This window comes from Budorcas taxicolor, chromosome 2 (genome assembly GCF_023091745.1).
Source record: "Budorcas taxicolor isolate Tak-1 chromosome 2, Takin1.1, whole genome shotgun sequence".
NCBI lineage: Eukaryota > Metazoa > Chordata > Mammalia > Artiodactyla > Bovidae > Budorcas > Budorcas taxicolor.
This window is the reverse complement of record NC_068911.1, coordinates 6383342-6404905: the sequence shown is the minus strand read 5'-3', so window position 1 is coordinate 6404905 and position 21564 is coordinate 6383342. Positions and strand designations below refer to the sequence as shown.

The 21564-nt window shown below is 40.9% G+C and overlaps 2 protein-coding genes across 2 annotated transcripts in view; both read right to left on the bottom strand.

Moving 5' to 3' along the window:
- The window catches only part of ZSCAN25 (zinc finger and SCAN domain containing 25), a 430575-nt gene that overhangs the window by 145037 nt on the left and 263974 nt on the right, over nucleotides 1-21564 (bottom strand). The window lies entirely within an intron of this gene.
- The window catches only part of LOC128043212 (cytochrome P450 3A28), a 32193-nt gene continuing 10837 nt past the window's right edge, over nucleotides 209-21564 (bottom strand). The window contains exons 5-13 of the mRNA XM_052635498.1: nucleotides 19900-20013; nucleotides 19549-19637; nucleotides 18133-18281; nucleotides 11432-11559; nucleotides 10270-10336; nucleotides 7037-7197; nucleotides 4395-4621; nucleotides 1905-2067; nucleotides 209-316 (exon numbers count right to left, since the gene is read on the bottom strand). Coding sequence (XP_052491458.1) covers nucleotides 209-316; nucleotides 1905-2067; nucleotides 4395-4621; nucleotides 7037-7197; nucleotides 10270-10336; nucleotides 11432-11559; nucleotides 18133-18281; nucleotides 19549-19637; nucleotides 19900-20013 — 1206 coding nt within the window. The remainder of the gene's footprint in view (nucleotides 317-1904; nucleotides 2068-4394; nucleotides 4622-7036; nucleotides 7198-10269; nucleotides 10337-11431; nucleotides 11560-18132; nucleotides 18282-19548; nucleotides 19638-19899; nucleotides 20014-21564) is intronic.

The following is a 21564-nucleotide window of genomic DNA, read 5'->3' as shown; positions in this document are numbered from 1 at the left end:
GAGTGGCACTTACTAATCGCCTCCTTTGTATGGCACATAGTATATAATGATCCAGGCAGGCAGTGAGAAAGCTGAATGATTATGCAGAATCCCTGCTCACCATCAAGTACAGCAGGTGAAGTCCATCTTCATTTATTGGTTTTATCAAAGCAGATCACATCTCTGGTATTCTGAGATGCAGCTTCCTTCAAAACCAAAGTGAAAATCCTTAGAGAAAGTCAGGTTCCACTTGTGGTCCCAGGCCTCTGGGCACAACCATTAGAATAACAGGTTGTTCTGGCTGCGTAAGTCCTTGAGTATATAATTTCAGGGGGATCTGCAACAATTAAACAAGCACATGAGAACCGATTAATGAAGCCCTGCTAACAAACAAACAAAAAAAAGCAAAGTCGACAAGAAACTGCTTTACAAATATCGGGCATGACTTAGCGACAAAAACAACAACAACAAAGCTTTTAGCATGATATATATTGGATTATTTTAAACTACTAGTTCTATATGTTTAGTAGATACAAGGGCAGATAAGGGGACAGCTAAGCTGTCTGTATTTCCTTAAATGAATTTTAATATTTTACATCTTCGAGAGAGTTGGTTTATTTAATATATTTATAAAACATGTGGGAAGAAAGTTGCTCACAGTATTCCCTTATCATGTCCTATCAGAATTTAACTTCCACTTTTATTGAGATATAATTGATTTACAGCAGTGCATATATTTAAAGTATACAGCATAATCATTTATTTATATAGGTCATAAAATTGTTACCATGGTAAGTTTCGTTAACACTCATAATCTCACACAGAAAGAAAAGAAAAAGAAATAAAAATGTTGTTTCCCCTGTGAGAGAAGTCTTAGGATGCACTCACTTACATCATACAGAAATGGTAACAACAGTCACTGTGCTTTGCACGACAGCCCTGCTGCTAAGTCATGTAAGTCATGTCTGACTCTGAGCGACCCCATAGACGGCAGCCCACCAGGCTCCGCCATCCCTGGGATTCTCCAGGCAAGAACACTGGAGTGGGTTGCCATTTCCTTCTCCAATGCATGAAAGTGAAAAGGGAAAGTGAAGTCGCTCAGTCATGTCCGACTCTCAGCTACCCCATGGACTGCAGCCTACCAGGCTCCTCCATCCATGGGATTTTCCAGGCAATAGTAATGGAGTGGGGTGCCATTGCCTTCTCCGATGACAGCTCTAGTATTCATTTATAACTGAAAGTTTGTACCTTTTGATCACCTTCATTCAATTTTGCTTGTCTATCTTTGATTCTTTATATTTATTCTGAGCTATGTCAAGAGGGATAGTGATAACATTCATCCCTCATTCATTCCAAATACCTATTTGAGCACCTATTCTGTATCAGACTTGATACAAAGTCAGGTTGGCCTGTGTTTTTCTTGATTTAAATTTTAAGTAAAAATACCGAGTATTTAAAATGTACCAGATTCTTAGGCATTATGGCAAAATTTTCCCATCAGTTTTACTATGCAAGCAGTGGCTGAGACGTGCTGTCAGAAGAGCCTGTCTAAGTTCTGGTGGGGAAGAGCATCACTGAAAAGTCACGATGAAAAGTCACTGCTCTCGTGACTGTGCACACACTTCCATCCAGTGAATTTGAAATCAAATTTAAAATCTTTCTTCCGTTCACTGCATGGTGTGCAGTCCTGCCCCACTAGCTGCATTGACTCCAGATGACCTTCATAGTTGGGTCTTCATGGAGCTGCTGATTTAGCCCTCCAGTGATGATTGACAAGTAAAGGTTTCAGGTGACTCCAAACAGATTCTCTGGCTGATAGAATAAGTTATCTTTTGAATTGCTAACATGCCTAGATATATAGAGATCCATCAGTTAAAAAGCAACTCCCAATAAAAAGTTATTAATGCAGAAAGTGAATTGCTGACCTGTGTTTCTTTACAAGGTATGAAGGAGAAGTTCTGAAGGATTCTGACGAGAGCGAGTTTTATGTTCATGAAAGCGAACCTCATGCCAAGGCAGTTTCGGGGTCCAGTTCCAAAAGGCAGGTAGACGTAAGGATTTATGCTGTCCTTGTTCTTCTTACTGAACCTGTATCCGCAACAGTAGACGAAACAAGTGAATGAAACAGAAAAACCAGAAGAGCTGCAGGTCTGAGGTTTTAACTTAACTCTTGGACCAGTAGCATAAAGAGATTTCTGTGGGCTGGTGACTGAATACTGCTGTGGGGAGAAAGATAAGTTCCACTGTCTGGACCCTACAGAAGCTTTCACTCCTGTTGAGTTGAGGTAATGGTTATTTAAAGAAAATGTATCCTTAAACTCTAAATTTACGTTCAGGGTGGTGACATGTTCACTGTCTGAAAGGCAGTTAGGAAATGAATGTGACTGAAGGAAACATGGGTTCCCATCTCCAAGCACACTTACGTCGTTCATGTGCTCATGGGGGAAGGAAGCAGGAGAAACATCTCTGAGGATTTAAATTGTTATATTTCAACTGCTTTCCCTCTTTTCCCTTCCAATCTCCATGTGTCATTGTCTCTCTGCCTCTCTCTGCCACACACAAAATGCTTAGGTCAGTAGAGTTATGTCAGCATGTGATGCCAGGCTACTTTAGATAATCACTGATTTCTTTGTCTATCTGTTCCACTAGCCTATAAATTCCTTGATGGTTAGATCTCTGTTTTATAAAAATTTGACTCCTCAGTATTTTAATATGTCAAGGAAAAATGTATATTTGGGGAAAGTGATAATAGCATTGTGGTTACATATATTTAAAAGAGTCCTTATTTTAAAAAACATTATGTAATATTTACAGACAATGTGACAAAATAATATGGAGATAGAAGGGCAGCGGTGTCATGTGAATGGTGCAAACATGGGTTGATGCTTCTTAAGCAGGGAAGAGACCCATACATATATACATTGTACAGTAGAAACTAACACAACTAGCAATATACTGCAGTAAAAATGTATTTCATAGGCTTGTGCCTATAGAATATATTTGTATATGTTTCAAATACACCCATACTTGTATATGTTTGTAAAATTCTCCATAATAGGCCTTTGTAAATATTTGGTTTCCCACTCCGTGGCCCAGTCCCTGACATACACAGGTAAGCGCTAAATCTCTGCTTGATGGCTGAATGAATGAAAGGGAAGTACAGTGAGTGGTCTCTGGTTTTAGTTTCCTGATGCTGCAGGAGGGGGAGCTGCTGAGCTTGAGGGAGAAACAGTGTCCCTGGTCCAGAACAGAGGACTCGGTGGACTCTGACTCTTCTATCAACAAGTATTGTGTGTCACCGCTATGGTAGAACTTGGACATCAGGGCAAACAAGACCACCTGTGGCCATCAGGGTGAAATGAAATGACAACCCATAGTCAGGGTGAAATGAAAGTCCAGATCCCAGCCAGTGCCCGAAAAGTTCATTCCAAACCTTGATCCCTGCACACTAAATGGGAGAGAATCAACTCTATCCAGAGTTCAAGCTGTGCCCAAACCAGACCTTCGCTCTTAATTCCTGAAAAGGATACTCAACAGCTCTCCAAGGAGGAAGTCTAGACGTCTAGAGAGCAGAGGACTTCTCTTTGGAAAGTCACCAAAGACTGAGACAGAAGGGAGCTGGCCCAGGCCTGCAGCCAAGACAGAACCAGGGCCCCTGGGTGCTCCTCCATCCTCAGCGAGGCTGCTTGAGCCACAGGGATGAGACCGCTGGTCTCCAGCCCGTGCTCCCACAATAATAAGAGGAAACAGCAGCCAGTGTCTAAAAATTAGGAATGTGGGAACATGTGTGAATTCAGAGAGCCAGGAGAGAATAGAAAGGCTTAAAGGAAATAAAAAGCCTATACACCTGAAATAAGACAGTAGTAAGCTGGATGGCATCAGCAACTTGGACAAGAGTTTGGGTGAACTCCAGGAGGTGGTGATGGACAGGGAAGCCTGGCGTGCTGCAATTCATGGGGTTGCAAAGAGTCGGACACGACTGAGCGACTGAACTGAACTGAACTGAACTGAAGGTAACTTATGGAATATGCATACAAACATATGTACATAGAATATTGTTTATAGTTTATTGTTAAATAAATTAAGCCGTTTAGAACTAATATATAAGAATACCACCCAAAGTTTCAAAAATCTATATATGCATAGAAAACTGTCCACAAGGACATACATTATTAATGAGGCCTATCTTACTGTATTAGGAATAAAGACAGCTAATAATTTTCTTTTTTCTAATCTAGTTTGAATAATTCAACTCAAACAATGAACACAGTTAAAGAGAAAAATCTTTTAAACAATAAAAAGATATACAAGAAAATGGTTGCCTGGTTACCCATTTGACACCTATAATAAGAGTTGTCAAAACATGCAAGCACCAAAAAGGATGAGGGTGGGTGTCTCTTCTCCAGGGTCTGTACCTTTCGGGACGGAACTCCTCAGGCTCTGGCCAGAACTCTGGGTTGTTGTGAAGCACGAAGAGTGGCACCATCACTGTTGTCCCTTTGGGAATGGACACCCCGTGGATTTCCACATCCTTCTTACAGAGCCTCTCAAGTCTCCCGGCAATTGGAAACATTCTCAGAGTTTCATTCACCACCATGTCAAGATACTCCATCTGTACCAGGGCATCATAAGTGGGAGGGGCCTTGGAAGAGAATGACAGATTTTGATAAATTAAGATTTTGGATCAACTTTCAACTCCATCAATGTAGTCCTATTGAAATGTTAGGTGCTCCAGGGAATAATTTAAATCGATCAAGGACATTTATGGACATTTTAGTATCTATCATGTCCTTTGACCTCTCAAGGGCCCATTGAGATGTAGAATTGTGAGGACTTGGAAGATGTTGGGACAGTGCCCTAACCAGGGCTTGAAGTCCTGCACATTGCCATGCAGTGTATTTCTTTCTCAGGAGAACAAAAGTGAGCAATAGACTAAAACCCTTACTCTTAAGTGAAATAGGCCAAAATCACTGTTTTTTTTTGAAAGTGAGGCCACGTGTAAGTACCAAGGAAAGACAATGTGTGAAAGAGCAAATCCCCTATTCAACATGAAGGTTCTCAGTTGAAGGCTCCTGACTGCTCATTCTTTTCATTATATGTACACAGTTTGGAAATACTACATTAAATGAAAAGTCTATAAATAATTTGGGGAGAAACGAATTCCTTTCTAAACCAAATCCGCAAGTGAAGAGTAAGACAGAGTGCTACCAGCAACACAGTTTCAGTTCTAGAGGAAGTTACAAGAGAATCAGAACCCTCAACTCCACCCTCTGTTGCTGCAAGAGTCCTCTATTGTTCCTGTAGGTGTGACCAGAAGGTTGGAAGGTCTAAATAAGCCACTCCAGCCCCAGGGGCCAGCTCTCCTCATACCACAAAGAACTCCAGTTTTTGCAGATATCTGAGACTAGTGAGGCTGGTATGTGGCTGTCACATGGGGTTATATTTAAGGGGCAACATTGTGGACGATAAGAGTGGCTGAAGAGCCAACACCCCAGATCACAGCTTGACTTGATCACCACCAGGTACACGACTCATGTCTGGAAGTATTTCATCTCCCTGTAGCTCAGGTATCTCATATGTTACATGGAGACAGATGGAGCTGACCCTCCAGAGGGCTGTGTGGCAGAGACACTCACTGCTCACCCAGCATCCATGTAGTCCCCGTATTTCCCAGGCCATCTGAAGGTATGGGAAACCAACTTTGCCAATGGGCTGTGAACTGAGGTGGTTATGTCAGTTCAGAGACAAAATATTTGAAAAGTCAGTGAGCAACTCTCAGGTTTCTATTCCCCAGATAACAAGAATGTTTCAGATAAGGCATTTACAAGAAGGTGGAGCCTCATCCTGTATCCCCAAGTGACTCTGTGGAGCAGGACTGTGTACTCATTTCTGCACTAACAATCCATGTTGGATGTGTAGATGTGGGTTAAAAGTAAACCTTTGCTATGAAAGCCCCTGAGATTTTTAGGCTAATCTGTTACTGAGGCATAACCTAGACTCTCCTGACTAAGACTAATTTTATGAAGGTTAGATTCATTCATAAATGGAAAGTGTTTAGATAGACATAGATAGTAAGAAGTAAATATTAGCCAATAGTGGTATTGTTATTATAAGTATTATTATAAAAAGAGGAGAACACAATGCTTTAACTACTCTCTGTCTCTTAGTGACTTTTTCATCTTATCACACCAAAATAATCCCAAAATAAGATTTGCCAGAGAAGACACAGCATCTGTAATTTCGGTAGGCGCAACTATCTATCCTTATCTTGTATCTAACTCTGTGATTCCCTCCCATTCTCATTCAGGTTGCTCAGGTGGCTCACCTTGAATTAGTGGAAAGCTGGCTAGTGTGATGTGAGCAGCCTGTTTGAAAGTCACCCACAAGACTGGGCTTCTTGATCTTGACACCTACCATTGCCCTGAGCTGCAGACATGTGGAATACGAGACATGTGTAGACCATGTGTGGAGCTGAGTCAGCCCAGCTAGTTAGCCATGGCTAGCCTAGATCAGCCAACACCCAGGCCACAGCAAGTCCAGCCGTAGTGGCAAAGAATCTGCCTGCCATCCAGGAGCCGCAGGAGACACAGGATCGATGCTTGGGTTGGGAAGAGCCCCTGGAGGAGGTCTTGGCAACCCACTCCAGTATTCTTGCCTGGAGAATCCCATGGAGAGAGGAGCCTGGCGGGCTACAGTCCACAGGGTTGCAAAGAGTCAGACATGACTGAAGCAACTTAGCATGCAGCATGCCTGCATGCAGACACTAGAGCAATAGATGTTCACTGTTAGATGCCACCAAGATTCTGTGATTTTTTAACGTGGCATACAGTAATATGTGATATGCCAATACCAGCATTTTTTTCACAGTACCTACATTCCTGTGTGTGCAATGCATTATCTATGTTTCCCCTTTGTTTTGTACACCTAGATCCTTCTTAAATAGCACAGGTAAAAGATTTGAGGCTTATGCTTTCTGCAAGTATGTTCAAGAAGCAGCAAGAAGGCATTTTTGCTAAGGCTTCACCTTCCCCCTCTTTCTGCAGGTATCATCACTCACCTTATTGGGGAAAGTCGCATCAATCTCCTCCTGCAGCTTCTGCTGGACATCAGGGTGAGTGGCCAATTCATATATAATGAAGGAAAGAGAAGTGCTAGTGGTCTCATAGCCACCAAAAATAAAGATAGTAGTTTGGGCCACGAGTTCTACATCAGACAGAGCTAAAAGGAGACAAGAGACATTTTATAGTATATAAAACACATCAATATAAAACATCACAGTTTAGATGATGAGAAATCAAATGAAACTGCCAAATGCACATGGGGAAAATTTAAAAGCAATTAGAGTCAAACTGGGAGTGTTTTGTATTCTCAGTCTTCCAAGGGAGGGGAAATACGTATACCTATGGCCGATTCACATTGTTGTATGGCAGAACCCAACAATATTGTAAAAAAATTACTGTTTATAATGCCAGGACATGGAAGCAACCTAGATGTCCATCAGCAGATGAATGGATAAGGAAGCTGTGCTACATATACACAATGGAGTATTACTCAGCCATTAAAAAGAATACATTTGAATCAGTTCTAATGAGATGGATGAAACTGGAGCCAATTATACAGAGTGAAGTAAGCCAGAAAGAAAAACACCAATACAGTATACTAACACATATATATGGAATTTAGAAAGATGGTAATGATAACCCTGTATGCGAGACAGCAAAAGAGACAAAGATGTATAGAACGGACTTTTGGACTCTGAGAGAGAGGGAGAGGGTGGGATGATTTGGGAGAATGGCACTGAAACATGTATACTATCATGTAAGAAACAAATCGCCAGTCTATGTTCAATACAGGATACAGGATGCTTGGGGCTGGTGCACAGGGATGATTCAGAGAGATGATATGGGGTGGGAGGTGGGAGAGGGGTTCAGGATTGGGAACTCATGTACACCCGTGGTGTATTCATGTCAATGTATGGCAAAACCAATACAGTATTGTAAAGTAAAATAAAGTAAAAATAAAAATTAAAAAAAACAGAAAGAGACATGTGTACCCCATTGTTCATTGCAGCACTGTTTATAATATCCAGGACATGGAAGCAACCTAGATGTCCATCAGCAGATGAATGGATAAGAAAGCTGTGGTACATATACACAATGGAGTATTACTCAGCCATTAAAAAGAATACATTTGAATCAGTTCTTTCTTTTAAAAAATATAAATGTATTTATTGTAATTGGAGGTTAATTACTTTACAGTATTGTATTGGTTTTGCCATACATCAATATGAATCGACGAGGTGGATGAAACTGGAGCCTATTATACAGAGTGAAGTAAGCCAGAAAGAAAAACACCAATACAGTATAAGTAAGTAAGTGAAGTCGCTCAGTTGTGTCCAACTCTTTGCGACACCATGGACTGTAGCCCACCAGGCTTCTCTGTTCATGGGATTCTCCAGGCAAGAATCCTGTAGTGGGTTGCCATTTCCTTCTCCAGGGGATCTTCCCAACCCAGGGATCGAACCCGGGTCTCCCGTATTGCAGACAGACACTTTAACCTCTGAGCCACCAGAGAAGCCCAATACAGTATACTAACACATATATATGGAATTTAGAAAGGTGGTAACAATAACCCTGTATGCGAGACAGCAAAAGAGACACAGATGTACAGAACAGTCTTTTGGACTCTGTGGGAGAGGGCGAGGGTGGGATGATTTGGGGGAATGGCATGGAAACATGTATGATATCATATAAGAAACGAATCGCCAGTCCAGGTTTGATACAGGATCCTTGGGGCTGGTGCACTGGGATGACCTGGAGGGATGGTACGGGGAGGGAGGTGGGAGGGGGTTCAGGATGGGGAACACGTGTATGCCCGTGGTGGATTCATGTTGATGTGTGGCAGAACCAATACAATATTGTAAAGTAAAAAAAAAAAAAAAAAGAAAGAAAGAAAGAAGGAAGAGGCAAAGAAAGAGAAGGAAACTCTGAGTTGCAGGTAAAAGGAAAACATTGATGCTGCCTCCATTCAGTTTGTGGAGGGTGCTGGCTATTCCAGCATGCATCTCCTATAGTCTATTAATAATAAAACCACGTTGAAAAGTTAAAAAAAAAATAAAGGGAACCAGCTGTTTTTTGAAAAAACAGCTGATTCCAGAGCTACTCAGGGGTAAGAGAAACCTGGATTGTCTTACATCAGAAAGTGAAGAAGTTCTTAGAAAAAGATAATTTAAAGGACAGTGGAAACTCTGTATGTACTGATGGTGCATCCTTATACATTTGTCAAAACCCATGGAATGTGCAATACTAAGAATGAACCCTAAGGTCAACTATACACTTTGGATGATAATGATGTATTAATGTAGGTTCATTGATTCTAACAAATGCACAACTCTGGTGTGGTCTTTTGATAGTGGGGGGAAGATTGTGTGTAGTTGGGGCAGGATGTATATTGGAAATCTCTATACTTTGCACTCAATTTTCTTATAAAACTAACTATTCTAAAAATAGTCCGTTAAAAAAAGATTTCAAATGAAGCAAGGAGAAAAGAAAAAAGAATATAAGATCCTACTTGAAAAAGCTCCAGTGGACAAACCAGAAAGAATTTGAGAATCAGAATGAGAAGTGATGTAAGAGAGTACATGAGATCATGCTATATAAATACAAATGAACAAGTAAGCCAGCAAGAGACAACGGAGAGCTTCCCTACAAAAGAACACCAACTGATGAATACGGAAGAATGGTGGGATCAGAAAGTCATCATGTTATAACCATCATGGTAACAATGGTTTCAGCCAGAAACCATCCATGAGTGATAAAATAAGTAGGTGACAATTTGAAGAGAAACAGTGTATTTCCAGTCTCAAAGGCTTCTCTCACAAGTCATTTATTAATTACAAACGGGAAAAAATAATCTCTAGAGTAGAGTAAGCTCCATACAACCTTAACCAAGAGTTCCAAGTTAAGGGCACCAACAGTGGGGCAAAGTGGATCTGCAGCAGCCTGAGAATTGATATTAGAACAAAGCTCCCCAGAGGTTCAGCGGTAGGCGATCCACTGACCATGACTCACTTCCGGGCCTGACATCCTTGCTATACTTGCCCTTTTGAGCTCTGAACGAAGTTGTGCCTGAAAACTTCCAGGAAGTGCCACAGTCTACTTTCTGCACAAGTGTCTTTCTTCAATTTGGCAGAAAGACTCACATGCTTGGAAAACTTCCTGCACATTTTGAGAACTGCACCCTACCTATGTGCCTTCCCATGGTGGCCCCTGTGAAGCTCTCCATGGTTACCTTTATGGGTGTCAATTTCTTTGGACTTCTGAGAGTTAATCATTAGCTGAAGTAAATCCACTCGATTCTGGAAACAGAAAGAGAAATCAATTTTAGAAATTACTTGTGAAGATGGAAATAAATCAGGAGTGTATATTTAACTTCTTTCCTGAAAATATGGCCCCTTAAAGAGCAAGAGTCTAACTAATATTGCCTGAGTCCTCAGTGAACACAACCACCCACCTACAAATCTTAGAGACCATGATGCTTCCCTGAGAGAAACCCAGCCATCATGTCCAACTGGTTTTTTGTCCTCACTCTCTCTGATCTTTGGTTTCTTTGACTTTTGAAACAGCTTCTTTTTTTTTAAATATAAACTTATTTATTTAATTACTTTACAATATTGAGGGAGAGGGTGGGATGATTTGAAACAGCTTCTTAACCAGATAGTTATCTGCTGTCTCTCCTGTCACACCTGTTTGCTCAGGAACAGGTCCATGACTTCAATCCTTTTTTCCCCTTCAACTTTAACTCTTAATGAATGGACACACAAATCAACTCTCTCACATTGCATAGGTCACCAGCAGATTTTGCAGAAGCATCTACAAACTCTTGACCCTCCCAGGACTCTACACATTCTTCAGTGACATCCTATAAGCAGCCCATCTCTCCTAACCTGCAGACAACTTTGTGCTGGCCTCACGGCCTCATGAAGGCCAAATTGGGTTAACCCACTTGCGGCTTCATTGGCCAGAGAAGACGCCTGCTTGCTTCAGACTATGACAGGGCTCAACTTTTTAAAAGACTGCAATGTATCAGGCATCTGATGGAGTCTTTCATCAGACAACCTATAAAATTTGAGGCTTGGCATTGCAGTAATTCTTTACCAAGCTAATATTTGGTGAAATATCAGTAAAATTATTTTTAATAGGTAACTCTTGTCCCTCATATACTAATTAGCATGCTTTTCACTGTATTTAAACTGCTCTCTGGTCATACTCTCATTTTCTTCCCCATCCTTTTCCTCTTCCATTGCCCCCAAATTTATAGAACCATCCTATTCTATACTCCATAGTTTTCTACCTATCTTTTACAAATGCAAAGATGCATATAAGTCAGATGTATACAGCTCAAAAAATTATCAAAAAGTGAACACCCACTTGTAACCACCACCAGACTTTACCGTTTGTTTATCTGTGAGGCGACTTTCTTTAATCTTCTTTACAGACTTTGTGAAAAAGTCCACAGTACTTTTTGGAAACATAGTAATGTTTAATAGTTCAAAAACTGGGTTGAGAAACGGAAATAATACTGCAGGGAATAAGATAAAAGGAAGCTCAGTGAAAATGCAAATTTTACTTTGCTTTTAGCAAATATAGTTTACCTTTAGCAAATATAATTTGCTCTATCAATCAAAAGAGTAAAACTACCAGGATACTCAATCATAACCCATTGCCTCTAGACCTTTGCTCAGACTTCCAAGTCAATGACTGATCAAGGCCAAGTCCACATCTAGGGACCATCACTATAGTAGTGATATCAGTGGTTCCCTCTGCATCTTTGGACTGACCAAAGAACAGGATTACATTCCGGCACCTCATGGCCTTTAATTCTTGGACTGGCATCTCTTTGGATAAGCCAGACCAAAATCCGTTACTTCAATTAATTGTGAAGTTTAAAGAAAAATAGTCACGATCAAAATAATACAGTATGTGTTTTTCTACCACAATGGAATAGAATTAGAAATCAATAATGGAAAGATAATTAAGAGATACACAAATATGTGGAAATTAAATAACACACTCCTAAATAACCAATGGGTTGTAGAAGACATAAAAAGGGCAATCAAAAATTACTTTTAAGTGACTGAAAATGAAGACACACTATATCAAATCTGATGGGATGTAGCAAAAGCAGTATTCAGGGAGATATTTGTGGCTGTATGTTTAGATATTAAAAGAACAAAGATCCTAAATCAAGAACCTAAATTTCCACCTTTACGCTCTGAAAGGAGAAGCACAAACAACACTTAAAGTAAGTAGAAGGCAGAAAATGGTAAAGAGAACTGAAGAAACTGTGATGAGTAGGAGATTAAAAAACAGTGGAGAAAATCAATGAAACCAAAAGTTGATGCTTTGAAAGATTTTTTTAGCTAGACTGGCCAAGAAAACAGAGAAAATACTCAAATTGCTAGCATCAAAAATAAAAGAAGGGAGACTACAAATGACATTTTAAAAAGTACAGAGACTATAAAGAAATCTTTGTATACTCAATATCTTATAATAACCTATACTGGAGAAGGACTTGGAAAAGAATATGTGTGTATACACAGCTGAATTACTTTGCTGTACACTTGAAACTAACACAACATTGTAAATCAACTTTACTTCAATAAAAAAGTCATCTATGAACAACAGTATGAGAATAAATTAGATCATTTAGATAAAATGGACAGATTCTCAGAAAGACACAAACTGCAGAAAGTGGTCCAAAAAGAAACAATCTGATATACCTATTAAAATGGACAAAGTTTGAGTTAGTTATCAAGAAACAGCCCACAGCTTGGCGAAGAAAAGCTCAGGTAGAGGTGGTTTCAATGGTGAATACTACCAAATATTTAAAGGATTAGCCCCATTTTTAAACAAACTCTTCCAACAAATAGAAGACATTGGAGCACTTCCAAAGTGTATGAGTTTGATACTAAAACCAGACAAAAATAGCCCAAGAAGGTACAGACCAACATACCTTATCCCATGGAGGCACAAATCCTCAACAAAATACTAGCAAACTGAGTCTAGCAACACATAAAAAGTGATGCACACCATGACCAAGTGGGGCTCATCCCACGAATGCCAAGTTGTATAATAAACCATACCAAAGAAATTAAAAAACAATGCATAAAAAGCATGCGACAAAACCTAACACTCCCTTGTGATAAAAACACTCAACAAACCGGAACAGAAGGGAATTTCCTCAACTCGATGAAAGTCGTCTACGAAAAACTAATAGTGAATGACCCAAATGTTCATCAGCTGATGAATGCGTAAACAAAATGCAGAATGTCCATATAATGAAATACTATTTGGCATACAAAGAAATGAAGTACTGGTATGTGCTACAATTTTAGATTACTCATGATAAATGAAAGAAGTCAGCCACAAAAGACCACATATTGTATGATTCCATCATATCTAGTGTCTAAAATAAGCAAATGTGAAGTGACAGAACATAGATTGAGAAAGTGAAAGTCGCTCAGTTGTGTCCGACTCTTTGCAACCCCATGGACTGTCCATGGAATTCTCCAAGCCATATTACGGGAGTAGGTAGCCGTTCCCTTCTCCAGAGGATCTTCCCAACCCAGGGATTGAACCCAGGTCTCCCCCATTGCAGGTGGATTCTTTACCAGCTGAGCCACCAGGGAAGCCCAAGGGAGTGCTTAAAGCTAAGGGAGGGGGTGGAAGGTGATAGGTACAGGGCTTGAGAGCTGACAAAAATTGACAGTAGTGATGGTTGTACATATATCTCAGAGAGTACTAAAAACCTTTCTTTTTCAATTGTGTTATAGTTGAGATACAGCACTGTATTAATTTGGGCACAGCATAATGACTAATGACTTAACATACATGTATTTTAAAATTAACCCCATAAGTTTGGTTAACATTCCTCACCTGATATAGTTACAAGTTTTTGTTCCCCTTGTGATGAGAACCTTTAGTATCTACTTTCTTCAGTTCAGTCAGTTCAGTTCAGTCTCTCAGTTATGTCTGACTTTTTGTGACCCCATGAATCGCAGCACGCCAGGTCTCCCTGTCCATCATCAACTCCCGGAGTTCACTCAGACTCACGTCCATTGAGTCCACGATGCCATCCAGCCATCTCATCCTCTGTCGTGCCCTTCCCCTCCTGCCCGCAATCCCTCCCAGCATCAGAATCTCTTCCAATGAGTCAACTCTTCCCATGAGGTGGCCAAAGTACTGGAGTTTCAGCTGTAGCATCATTCCTTCCAAAGAAATCCCAGGGCTGATCTCCTTCAGAATGGACTGGTTGGATCTCCTTGCAGTCCAAGGGACTCTTAAGAGTCTTCTCCAACACCACTGTTCAAAAGCATCAATTCTTTGGTGCTCAGCCTTCTTCACAGTCCCAACTCTCACATCCATACATGACCACTGGAAAAACCATAGCCTTGACTAGACGGACCTTTGTTGGCAAAGTAATGTCTCTGCTTTTGAATATGCTATCTAGGTTGGTCATAACTTTTCTTCCAAGGAGTAAGCGTCTTTTAATTTCATGGCTGCAGTCACCATCCGCAGTGATTTTGGAGCCCCCCAAAATAAAGTCTGACACTGTTTCCACTGTTTCCCCATCTATTTCCCATGGAGTGATGGGACCAGATGCCATGTTCTTCGTTTTCTGAATGTTGAGCTTTAAGCCAACTTTTTCACTCTCTGCTTTCACTTTCATCAAAAGGCTTTTTAGTTCCTCTTCACTTTCTGCCATAAGGGTGGTGTCATCTGCATATCTGAGGTTATTGATATTTCTCCTGGCAATCTTGATTCCAGCTTGTGCTTCTTCCAGCCCAGCGTTTCTCATGATGTAATCTGCATATAAGTTAAATAAGCAGGGTGACAATATACAGTCCTAACGTACGCCTTTTCCTATTTGGAACCAGTCTGTTATTCCATGTCCAGTTCTAACTGTTGCTTCCTGACCTGCATATAGGTTTCTCAAGAGGCAGGTCAGGTGGTCTGGTATTCCCATCTCTTTCAGAATTTTCCACAGTTTATTGTGATCCACACAGTCAAAGGCTTTGGCATAGTCAATAAAGCAGAAATAGATGTTTTTCTGGAACTCTCTTGCTTTTTCCATGATCCAGTGGAGGTTGACAATTTGATCTCTGGTTCCTCTTCCTTTTCTAAAACCAGCTTGAACATCTGGAAGCTCATGGTTCACGTATTGCTGAAGGCTGGCTTGGAGAATTTTGAGCATTACTTTACTAGCACGTGGAATGAGTGCAATTGTGTGGTAGTTTGAGCATTCTTTGGCATTGCCTTTCTTTGGGATTGGAATGAAAACTGACCTTTTCCAGTCCTGTGGCCACTGCTGAGTTTTCCAAATTTGCTGGCAAATTGAGTGCAGCACTTTCACAGCATCATCTTTCAGGATTTGAAATAGCTCATCACCTCCACTAGCTTTGTTCGTAGTGATACTTTCTAAGGCCCACTTGACTTCACATTCCAAGATGTCTGGCTCTAGGTGAGTGATCATACCATCGTGATTATCTTGGTCTTGGAGATCTTTTTTGTACAGTTCTTCTGTGTATTCTTGCCACCTCTTCTTAATATCTTCTGCTTCTGTTAGGTCCATACCATTTCTGTCCTTTCTTGAGCCCATCTTTGCATGAAATGTTCCCTTGGGATCTCTAATTTTCTTGAAGAGATCTCTAGTCTTTCCCATTCTGTTGGTTCCTCTATTTCTTTGCACTGATCACTGAGGAAGGCTTTCTTATCTCTTGCTATTCTTTGGAACTCTGCATTCAGATGCTTATATCTTTCCTTTTCTCTTTTGCTTTTCATTTCTCTTCTTTTCACAGCTATTTGTAAGGCCTCCCCAGACAGCCATTTTGCCTTTTTGCATTTCTTTTCCATGGGGATGGTCTTGATCCCTGTCTCCTGTACAATGTCACGAACCTCTGTCCATAGTTCATCAGGCACTCTATCTATCAGATCTAGGCCCTTAAATCTATTTCTCACTTCCACTGTATAATCATAAGGGATTTGATTTAGGTCATACCTGAATGGTCTAGTGGTTGTCCCCACTTTCTTCAATTTAAGTCTGAATTTGGTAATAAGGAGTTCATGATCTGAGCCACAGTCAGCTCCTGGTCTTGTTTTTGTTGACTGTATAGAGCTTCTCCATCTTTGGCTGCAAAGAATATAATCAATCTGATTTCGGTGTTGACCATCTGGTGATGTCCATGTGTAGAGTCTTCTCTTGTGTTGTTGGAAGAGAGTGTTTGCTATGACCAGTGCATTTTCTTGGCAGTCTTGGCCCTGCTTCGTTCTGCATTCCAAGGCCAAATTTGTCTGTTAATCCAGGTGTTTCTTGACTTCCTGCTTTTGCATTCCAGTCTCCTATAATGAAAAGGACATCTTTTTTGGGTGTTACTTCTAAAAGGTCTTGTAGGTTTTCATAGAACCGTTCAACTTCAGCTTCTTTAGCGTTACTGGTTGGGGCATAGACTTGGATAACTGTGATATTGAATGGTTTGCCCTGGAAATGAACAGAGATCATTCTGTCGTTTTTGAGATTGCATCCAAGTACTGCATTTCGGACTCTTTTGTTGACCATGATGGCTACTCCTTTTCTTCTAAGGGATTCCTGCCTGCAGTAGTAGATGTAATGGTCATCTGAGTTAAATTCACCCATTCCAGTCCATTTTAGTTTGCTGATTCCTAGAATGTCGACGTTCACTCTTGCCATCTCCTGTTTGACCACTTCCAATTTGCCTTGATTCATGGACCTGACATTCCAGGTTCCTATGCGATATTGCTCTTTACAGCATTGGACCTTGCTTCTATCACCAGTCACATCCACAACTGGGTATTGTTTTTACTTTGGCTCCATCCCTTCATTCTTTAGTAAGTCACAAATATAGTAAATCACAGTAGTGTTAAGTATACTTACATTGTACATTATACTGCCAATACATTTATGCTGTTGCTGAAAAATTGCCTCTTTTGAATACCTTTATTCAATTTCCCACCAATCCAAGCCACTCCTCTCCTAAAAAAAAGTCTGATCTTGCTTTTGTATGAATTTGGTTTTCTTCTTCTTGTTTTTTAGTTTTGGATTTTTAAAATTAATTTATTTTTAAAATTTTGGTTGACTGCGCTTTTGCTGCTGCCCGTGGGCTCAGTTTTCTCTGTGGCATGTGGGATCTTGGTTCCCCAACCAGTGATTGAACTCGTTACCTGAATTGGAAGCAGATTCTTCACCACTGGACTACCAGGGAAGACCTAGGTTTTTGTCTTGTTTTTTTTTTTTTTTTAATTTAATTCTATATAAGTATTCACCTTTTTCTGTTTGACTTATTTCACATAACATAATACCCTCAAGGTCCTTCCACCTTGTTGCAAATGGCAGGATTTTCTTCCTCTCCTGGTTGGATAATATTCAGTTCTGTGAATACACACACACACACATAGATATAATAGTCAATGTGTATACTGAATGTTGTTTATAACTTCCATGTCCATTTCATTTGTTGATGTATAGGTAAGATGTAAAAATGAATGAATTATACATTTCACACTGGTGTATTACGTGGTATGTGAATTGCATGTCATGTATGGATGTGAGAGCTGGACTGTGAAGAAGGCTGAGTGCCAAAGAATTGATGCTTTTGAACTGTGGTGTTGGAGAAGACTCTTGAGAGTCCCTTGGACTGCAAGGAGATCCAACCAGTCCATTCTGAAGGAGATCAACCCTGGGATTTCTTTGGAAGGAATGATGCTAAAGCTGAAACTCCAGTACTTTGGCCACCTCATGTGAAGAGCTGACTCATTGGAAAAGACTCTGATGCTGGGAGGGATTGGGGGCAGGAGGAGAAGGGGATGACAGAGGATGAGATGGCTGGATGGCATCACTGACTCGCTGGACGTGAGTCTGAGTGAACTCTGGGAGTTGGTGTTGGACAGGGAGGCCTGGCATGCTGCGATTCATGGAGTTGCAGAGAGTCGCACATGACTGAGTGACTGAACTGAACTGATACCTATTATTTAAAAAAAGAAAGGTGAAGGAAGGATTGAAAGAAGGAAGGGAGGGAGGAAGGAAAGGAGGGATGAAAGAAGGAATAAAGAATAAGAAATAAAGTAGTTCACATACTTATTGAAAGAATGAATGGGTCGAAGGGTCTAAATTTTAAGAGGTTCTTGCTGTATTCCACAAAGGGATCGTGTGGGTTGTTGAGGGAATCAATATTCACTCCAAATGCTGTGCCAGTGATCACATCCATGCTGTAGGCCCCAAACATGCTGAGTGGGGAGAGAGACATGTTCAGGTAAAGTCAACACCTCTTTATCCTTGTCCAACATGTGCAACAAGAAATGCATGTAAAATCCGATGCCCAGGCAGACAGAAAAAGAACCACACTCTCTCAGAACCACCTGCTGGATCATAGAAGAGTCTCTGCTACTCTCACTCACTCCTGAGGTGTATATGACATGCGAGTGGTGCAGCTGGCCCTCTGTTAGGGAGTTGGGGACACTAAGGCAACCTAGACCCCCACCCCCTGAATTCGGGGATCTTGTCATAGAGGGAAACACACACAATCAGACTGTAAGTACCGTAATGTGTTTTGACTATGGACAATAATGAGTGCGTAAGGACTGTGTTTGAGTAAGACAAAGTGTGGAATAATCAACTTTTCCTGGGGAGTCAAGAGAGGGCACATTGACCTGGGTCTTGCTTCACCATAAAATCTGTACTCAGGGCTGATTTTCCTTTAGCACATTACATAACAGCAGTGCCCTGCGTTGCCAGGAACATCATCCCTCCTTGTCTTACACTCCTGCTAAGGCTCCTGAAAGACCTGTCTTCCTCAACCCCAGGGGTCTGTGGTTGCCCTGAGGGAAGAGTCATTTCTGTGAACTATAAGAACTAAAAATGTTCTGAGTTTAACAAAAATCCTTTCAAACTGATTTAGGAAATCCCATGGCTAAGTGAGCATATGTCCTCAGCTTCCCTGGGACAGTCTTCCTTTCTATCTGTTATTATAGTATAGTTTTTTTTTTTTTTAATCTCAGTGTAGACAACAAAAACTATGGTTACCCCACCCATAGCCTGTACAGGGCCTTCTCTCTTTTGAGGATGAAAGCAGAACAAATAGTGATTAAGAATTAATATTTAGTATTTTCTGTAGGAAAAGTGTGAAGAGATTTAAGTTGTTGCACTACCTGCCAATATATGCCAAGAGCCTTCCTCTGCCACACCCTCTACACTCAATCCTTTGGGATGATAATGTTCTCCTTTCAAAACTGTTTATTTTGGTCTTCTGGAATATCCATAAAGTCATAGTTAAGAAGGTAAGCCCTTTATGTCACACAGAAGACACTTTCTCTCCTGGCTACCCAGCTTTCTCTGATGAAACACCATTGGTTCTGGAGTGGCCCATTAGATTTGTAACACGACCTACTTGTGTCTGTTCACTAGATCGACACAGCAGTTGGAATTTGACTCCATGGTAGGCGGCGGGAAGTTCTCAGTGGAGCTCAGAGGGCCAGTAGCCTCAGCCCTACTTACTCTTTCATGTTGACAGGATTGCCTTTCTCTGCTTCCTTCCTCAGGTTCCTCACCAACACATCTGCATACTGGCCAATGATGGGGAGCATCTAGACATGAAATGTATCATCACATGAAGTTAAATGTGGAGACTCAAGTCCTAGAAGGACCTGGCTTTCCTAAGCATGGAGTAGTAACTGACATTTTATAAAAATCTTCAAAATGTCTCTCTAGGGTGTAAAGATAAAAGACCAACGTTAGAAAACTCAAACTCAGCAGACTCCTCTTTGAAAAGAGACTATGACCTCACTTTCTACCTGTCCCTAGAGTCATTCCGTAAGTTTCTAGTTGAAAGTCCTCTTCTTTTCTTACTTCCTTGAGCTTTCCGCTGGTGAAGGCTGGAGACAGCAATGTCCGTATTCTCTTCCATTGTTCATCCCAAGCCAGAGAGATGGCATTTTTCATGATTCCCATTGGACCAAAAATCTAGAGTCAAAAGCAAAACATATTTACCCTGTATGAGTTTTAGAAGTCTCGGCAGTTGTGAAAGATTTCTTAAATAAGGACCAATTATTCAACGAATATTTAGTGACTGTCTACTTAGTAGCAGATCCTATGCTAGATGCTTAATAAATATTTATCCCAAATATCTAGGTTTCTGTGAGTGTGGAGGAGAGACATCCAGCCACTTGATGCGGTTTCCAAATTTCATATTTCAGTATCCTATTAAGTGCAAATGACCCATGTAGTATAGAAAGGGTTTTTCCAAGGGAACAGGCAGGAATAAGACCTAGTTCATCCTCCTGGTCTGTGCAGAATACAAGGGAACTAACTAGTGACAGAGAGCTGATAGCTTTGACAAACATATGTTGTCTCAGACCAGTTCTTTCTTTACATGTCTACAGCATGTGGATTCAAAACATTTCTTGATATGAGACTTTTTAAAAATAAAAATAGAATACATCAAAAATAAGGAGTCTATTTGCTATTCTGAAGAAATGTTACAATTGTACGAAAATACTTTTTTCTTCTGTTTCCCCCCCAGGAATAGAAGGAACCTAAAGGAAAGATATAATTCTGTTTCTCAGCTTGGGACAGGCTTATCAAGCCAAATTGCTTGAGACATTTTTCCATATTCCAAATATTCTGTTTTAAAATTGAAACCTTCAACACCCATTCATGATAGAAATTCACAAACTAGGTAGGTAGAGAAGGAAACTTACATAACATGATAAAAAGCATCTTAAAAAAAATCTTATAGCTAAAAGCACATGAATGATGAAATCTGGAGTGATGTCACCGAGAGGGCAGAGGAGACTCCAGTTTCTCTCACCCCACAAATAACAATTAGTGCTAAATAAATGAAAACAGGTCTAAGAAACCTCAGGAGTCCAGAAGCTTCAGCAACATAGCAGTGAGAAAAACCTGAGAATAACCCACAGACAGGTAAAGAAAATAGCTTCATTTTGCCTGCATCATCCTGTCCCCCAGGCCAGACTGCTCAGTGCCAAGAGGAAACCCCCCCCAAGCCTGAAACAGTTCTCCTTACTGGAAAGAGGACAGCAAGATGAGTTATTAGATTCCCTAGCCTTTCAGAACACTGCACAAATGACCTGCTTTGGATTCACCCCACCCAGAGACTAGCAAAGCTGAGACATCCAGAGACAACTAGGAGCAAAGACAGAAGGGTAAGGGCTGTCAATGTCAACCACACAGCAGGAGTGACTGGGGTTCTCTGTATCCTGCTCTGCAAAAAACCCCAGAACCTTTGCTATGAGTAAACCAACTGCCAGCACAGTCACGGAAGACCCCTGAAAATTTTGCTGCTGATCACTCCCCAAGGTTCTACATTAGCAGACTCCAATTGCCTGAGTCCTGTCTTGTCCCTCCGCCCCCAACAGAGCTGCTCCAGTCAGTGACGTCCTGAGATCCAGGACCCACACTAACACGTGAGTAGCTGCTCAGGCGCCTGGAGCCAGTCTTGACTCCTGTCGCTGGCCGGCAATGCCACACGTGCGTGTAGCTCGTCCCTGCAGC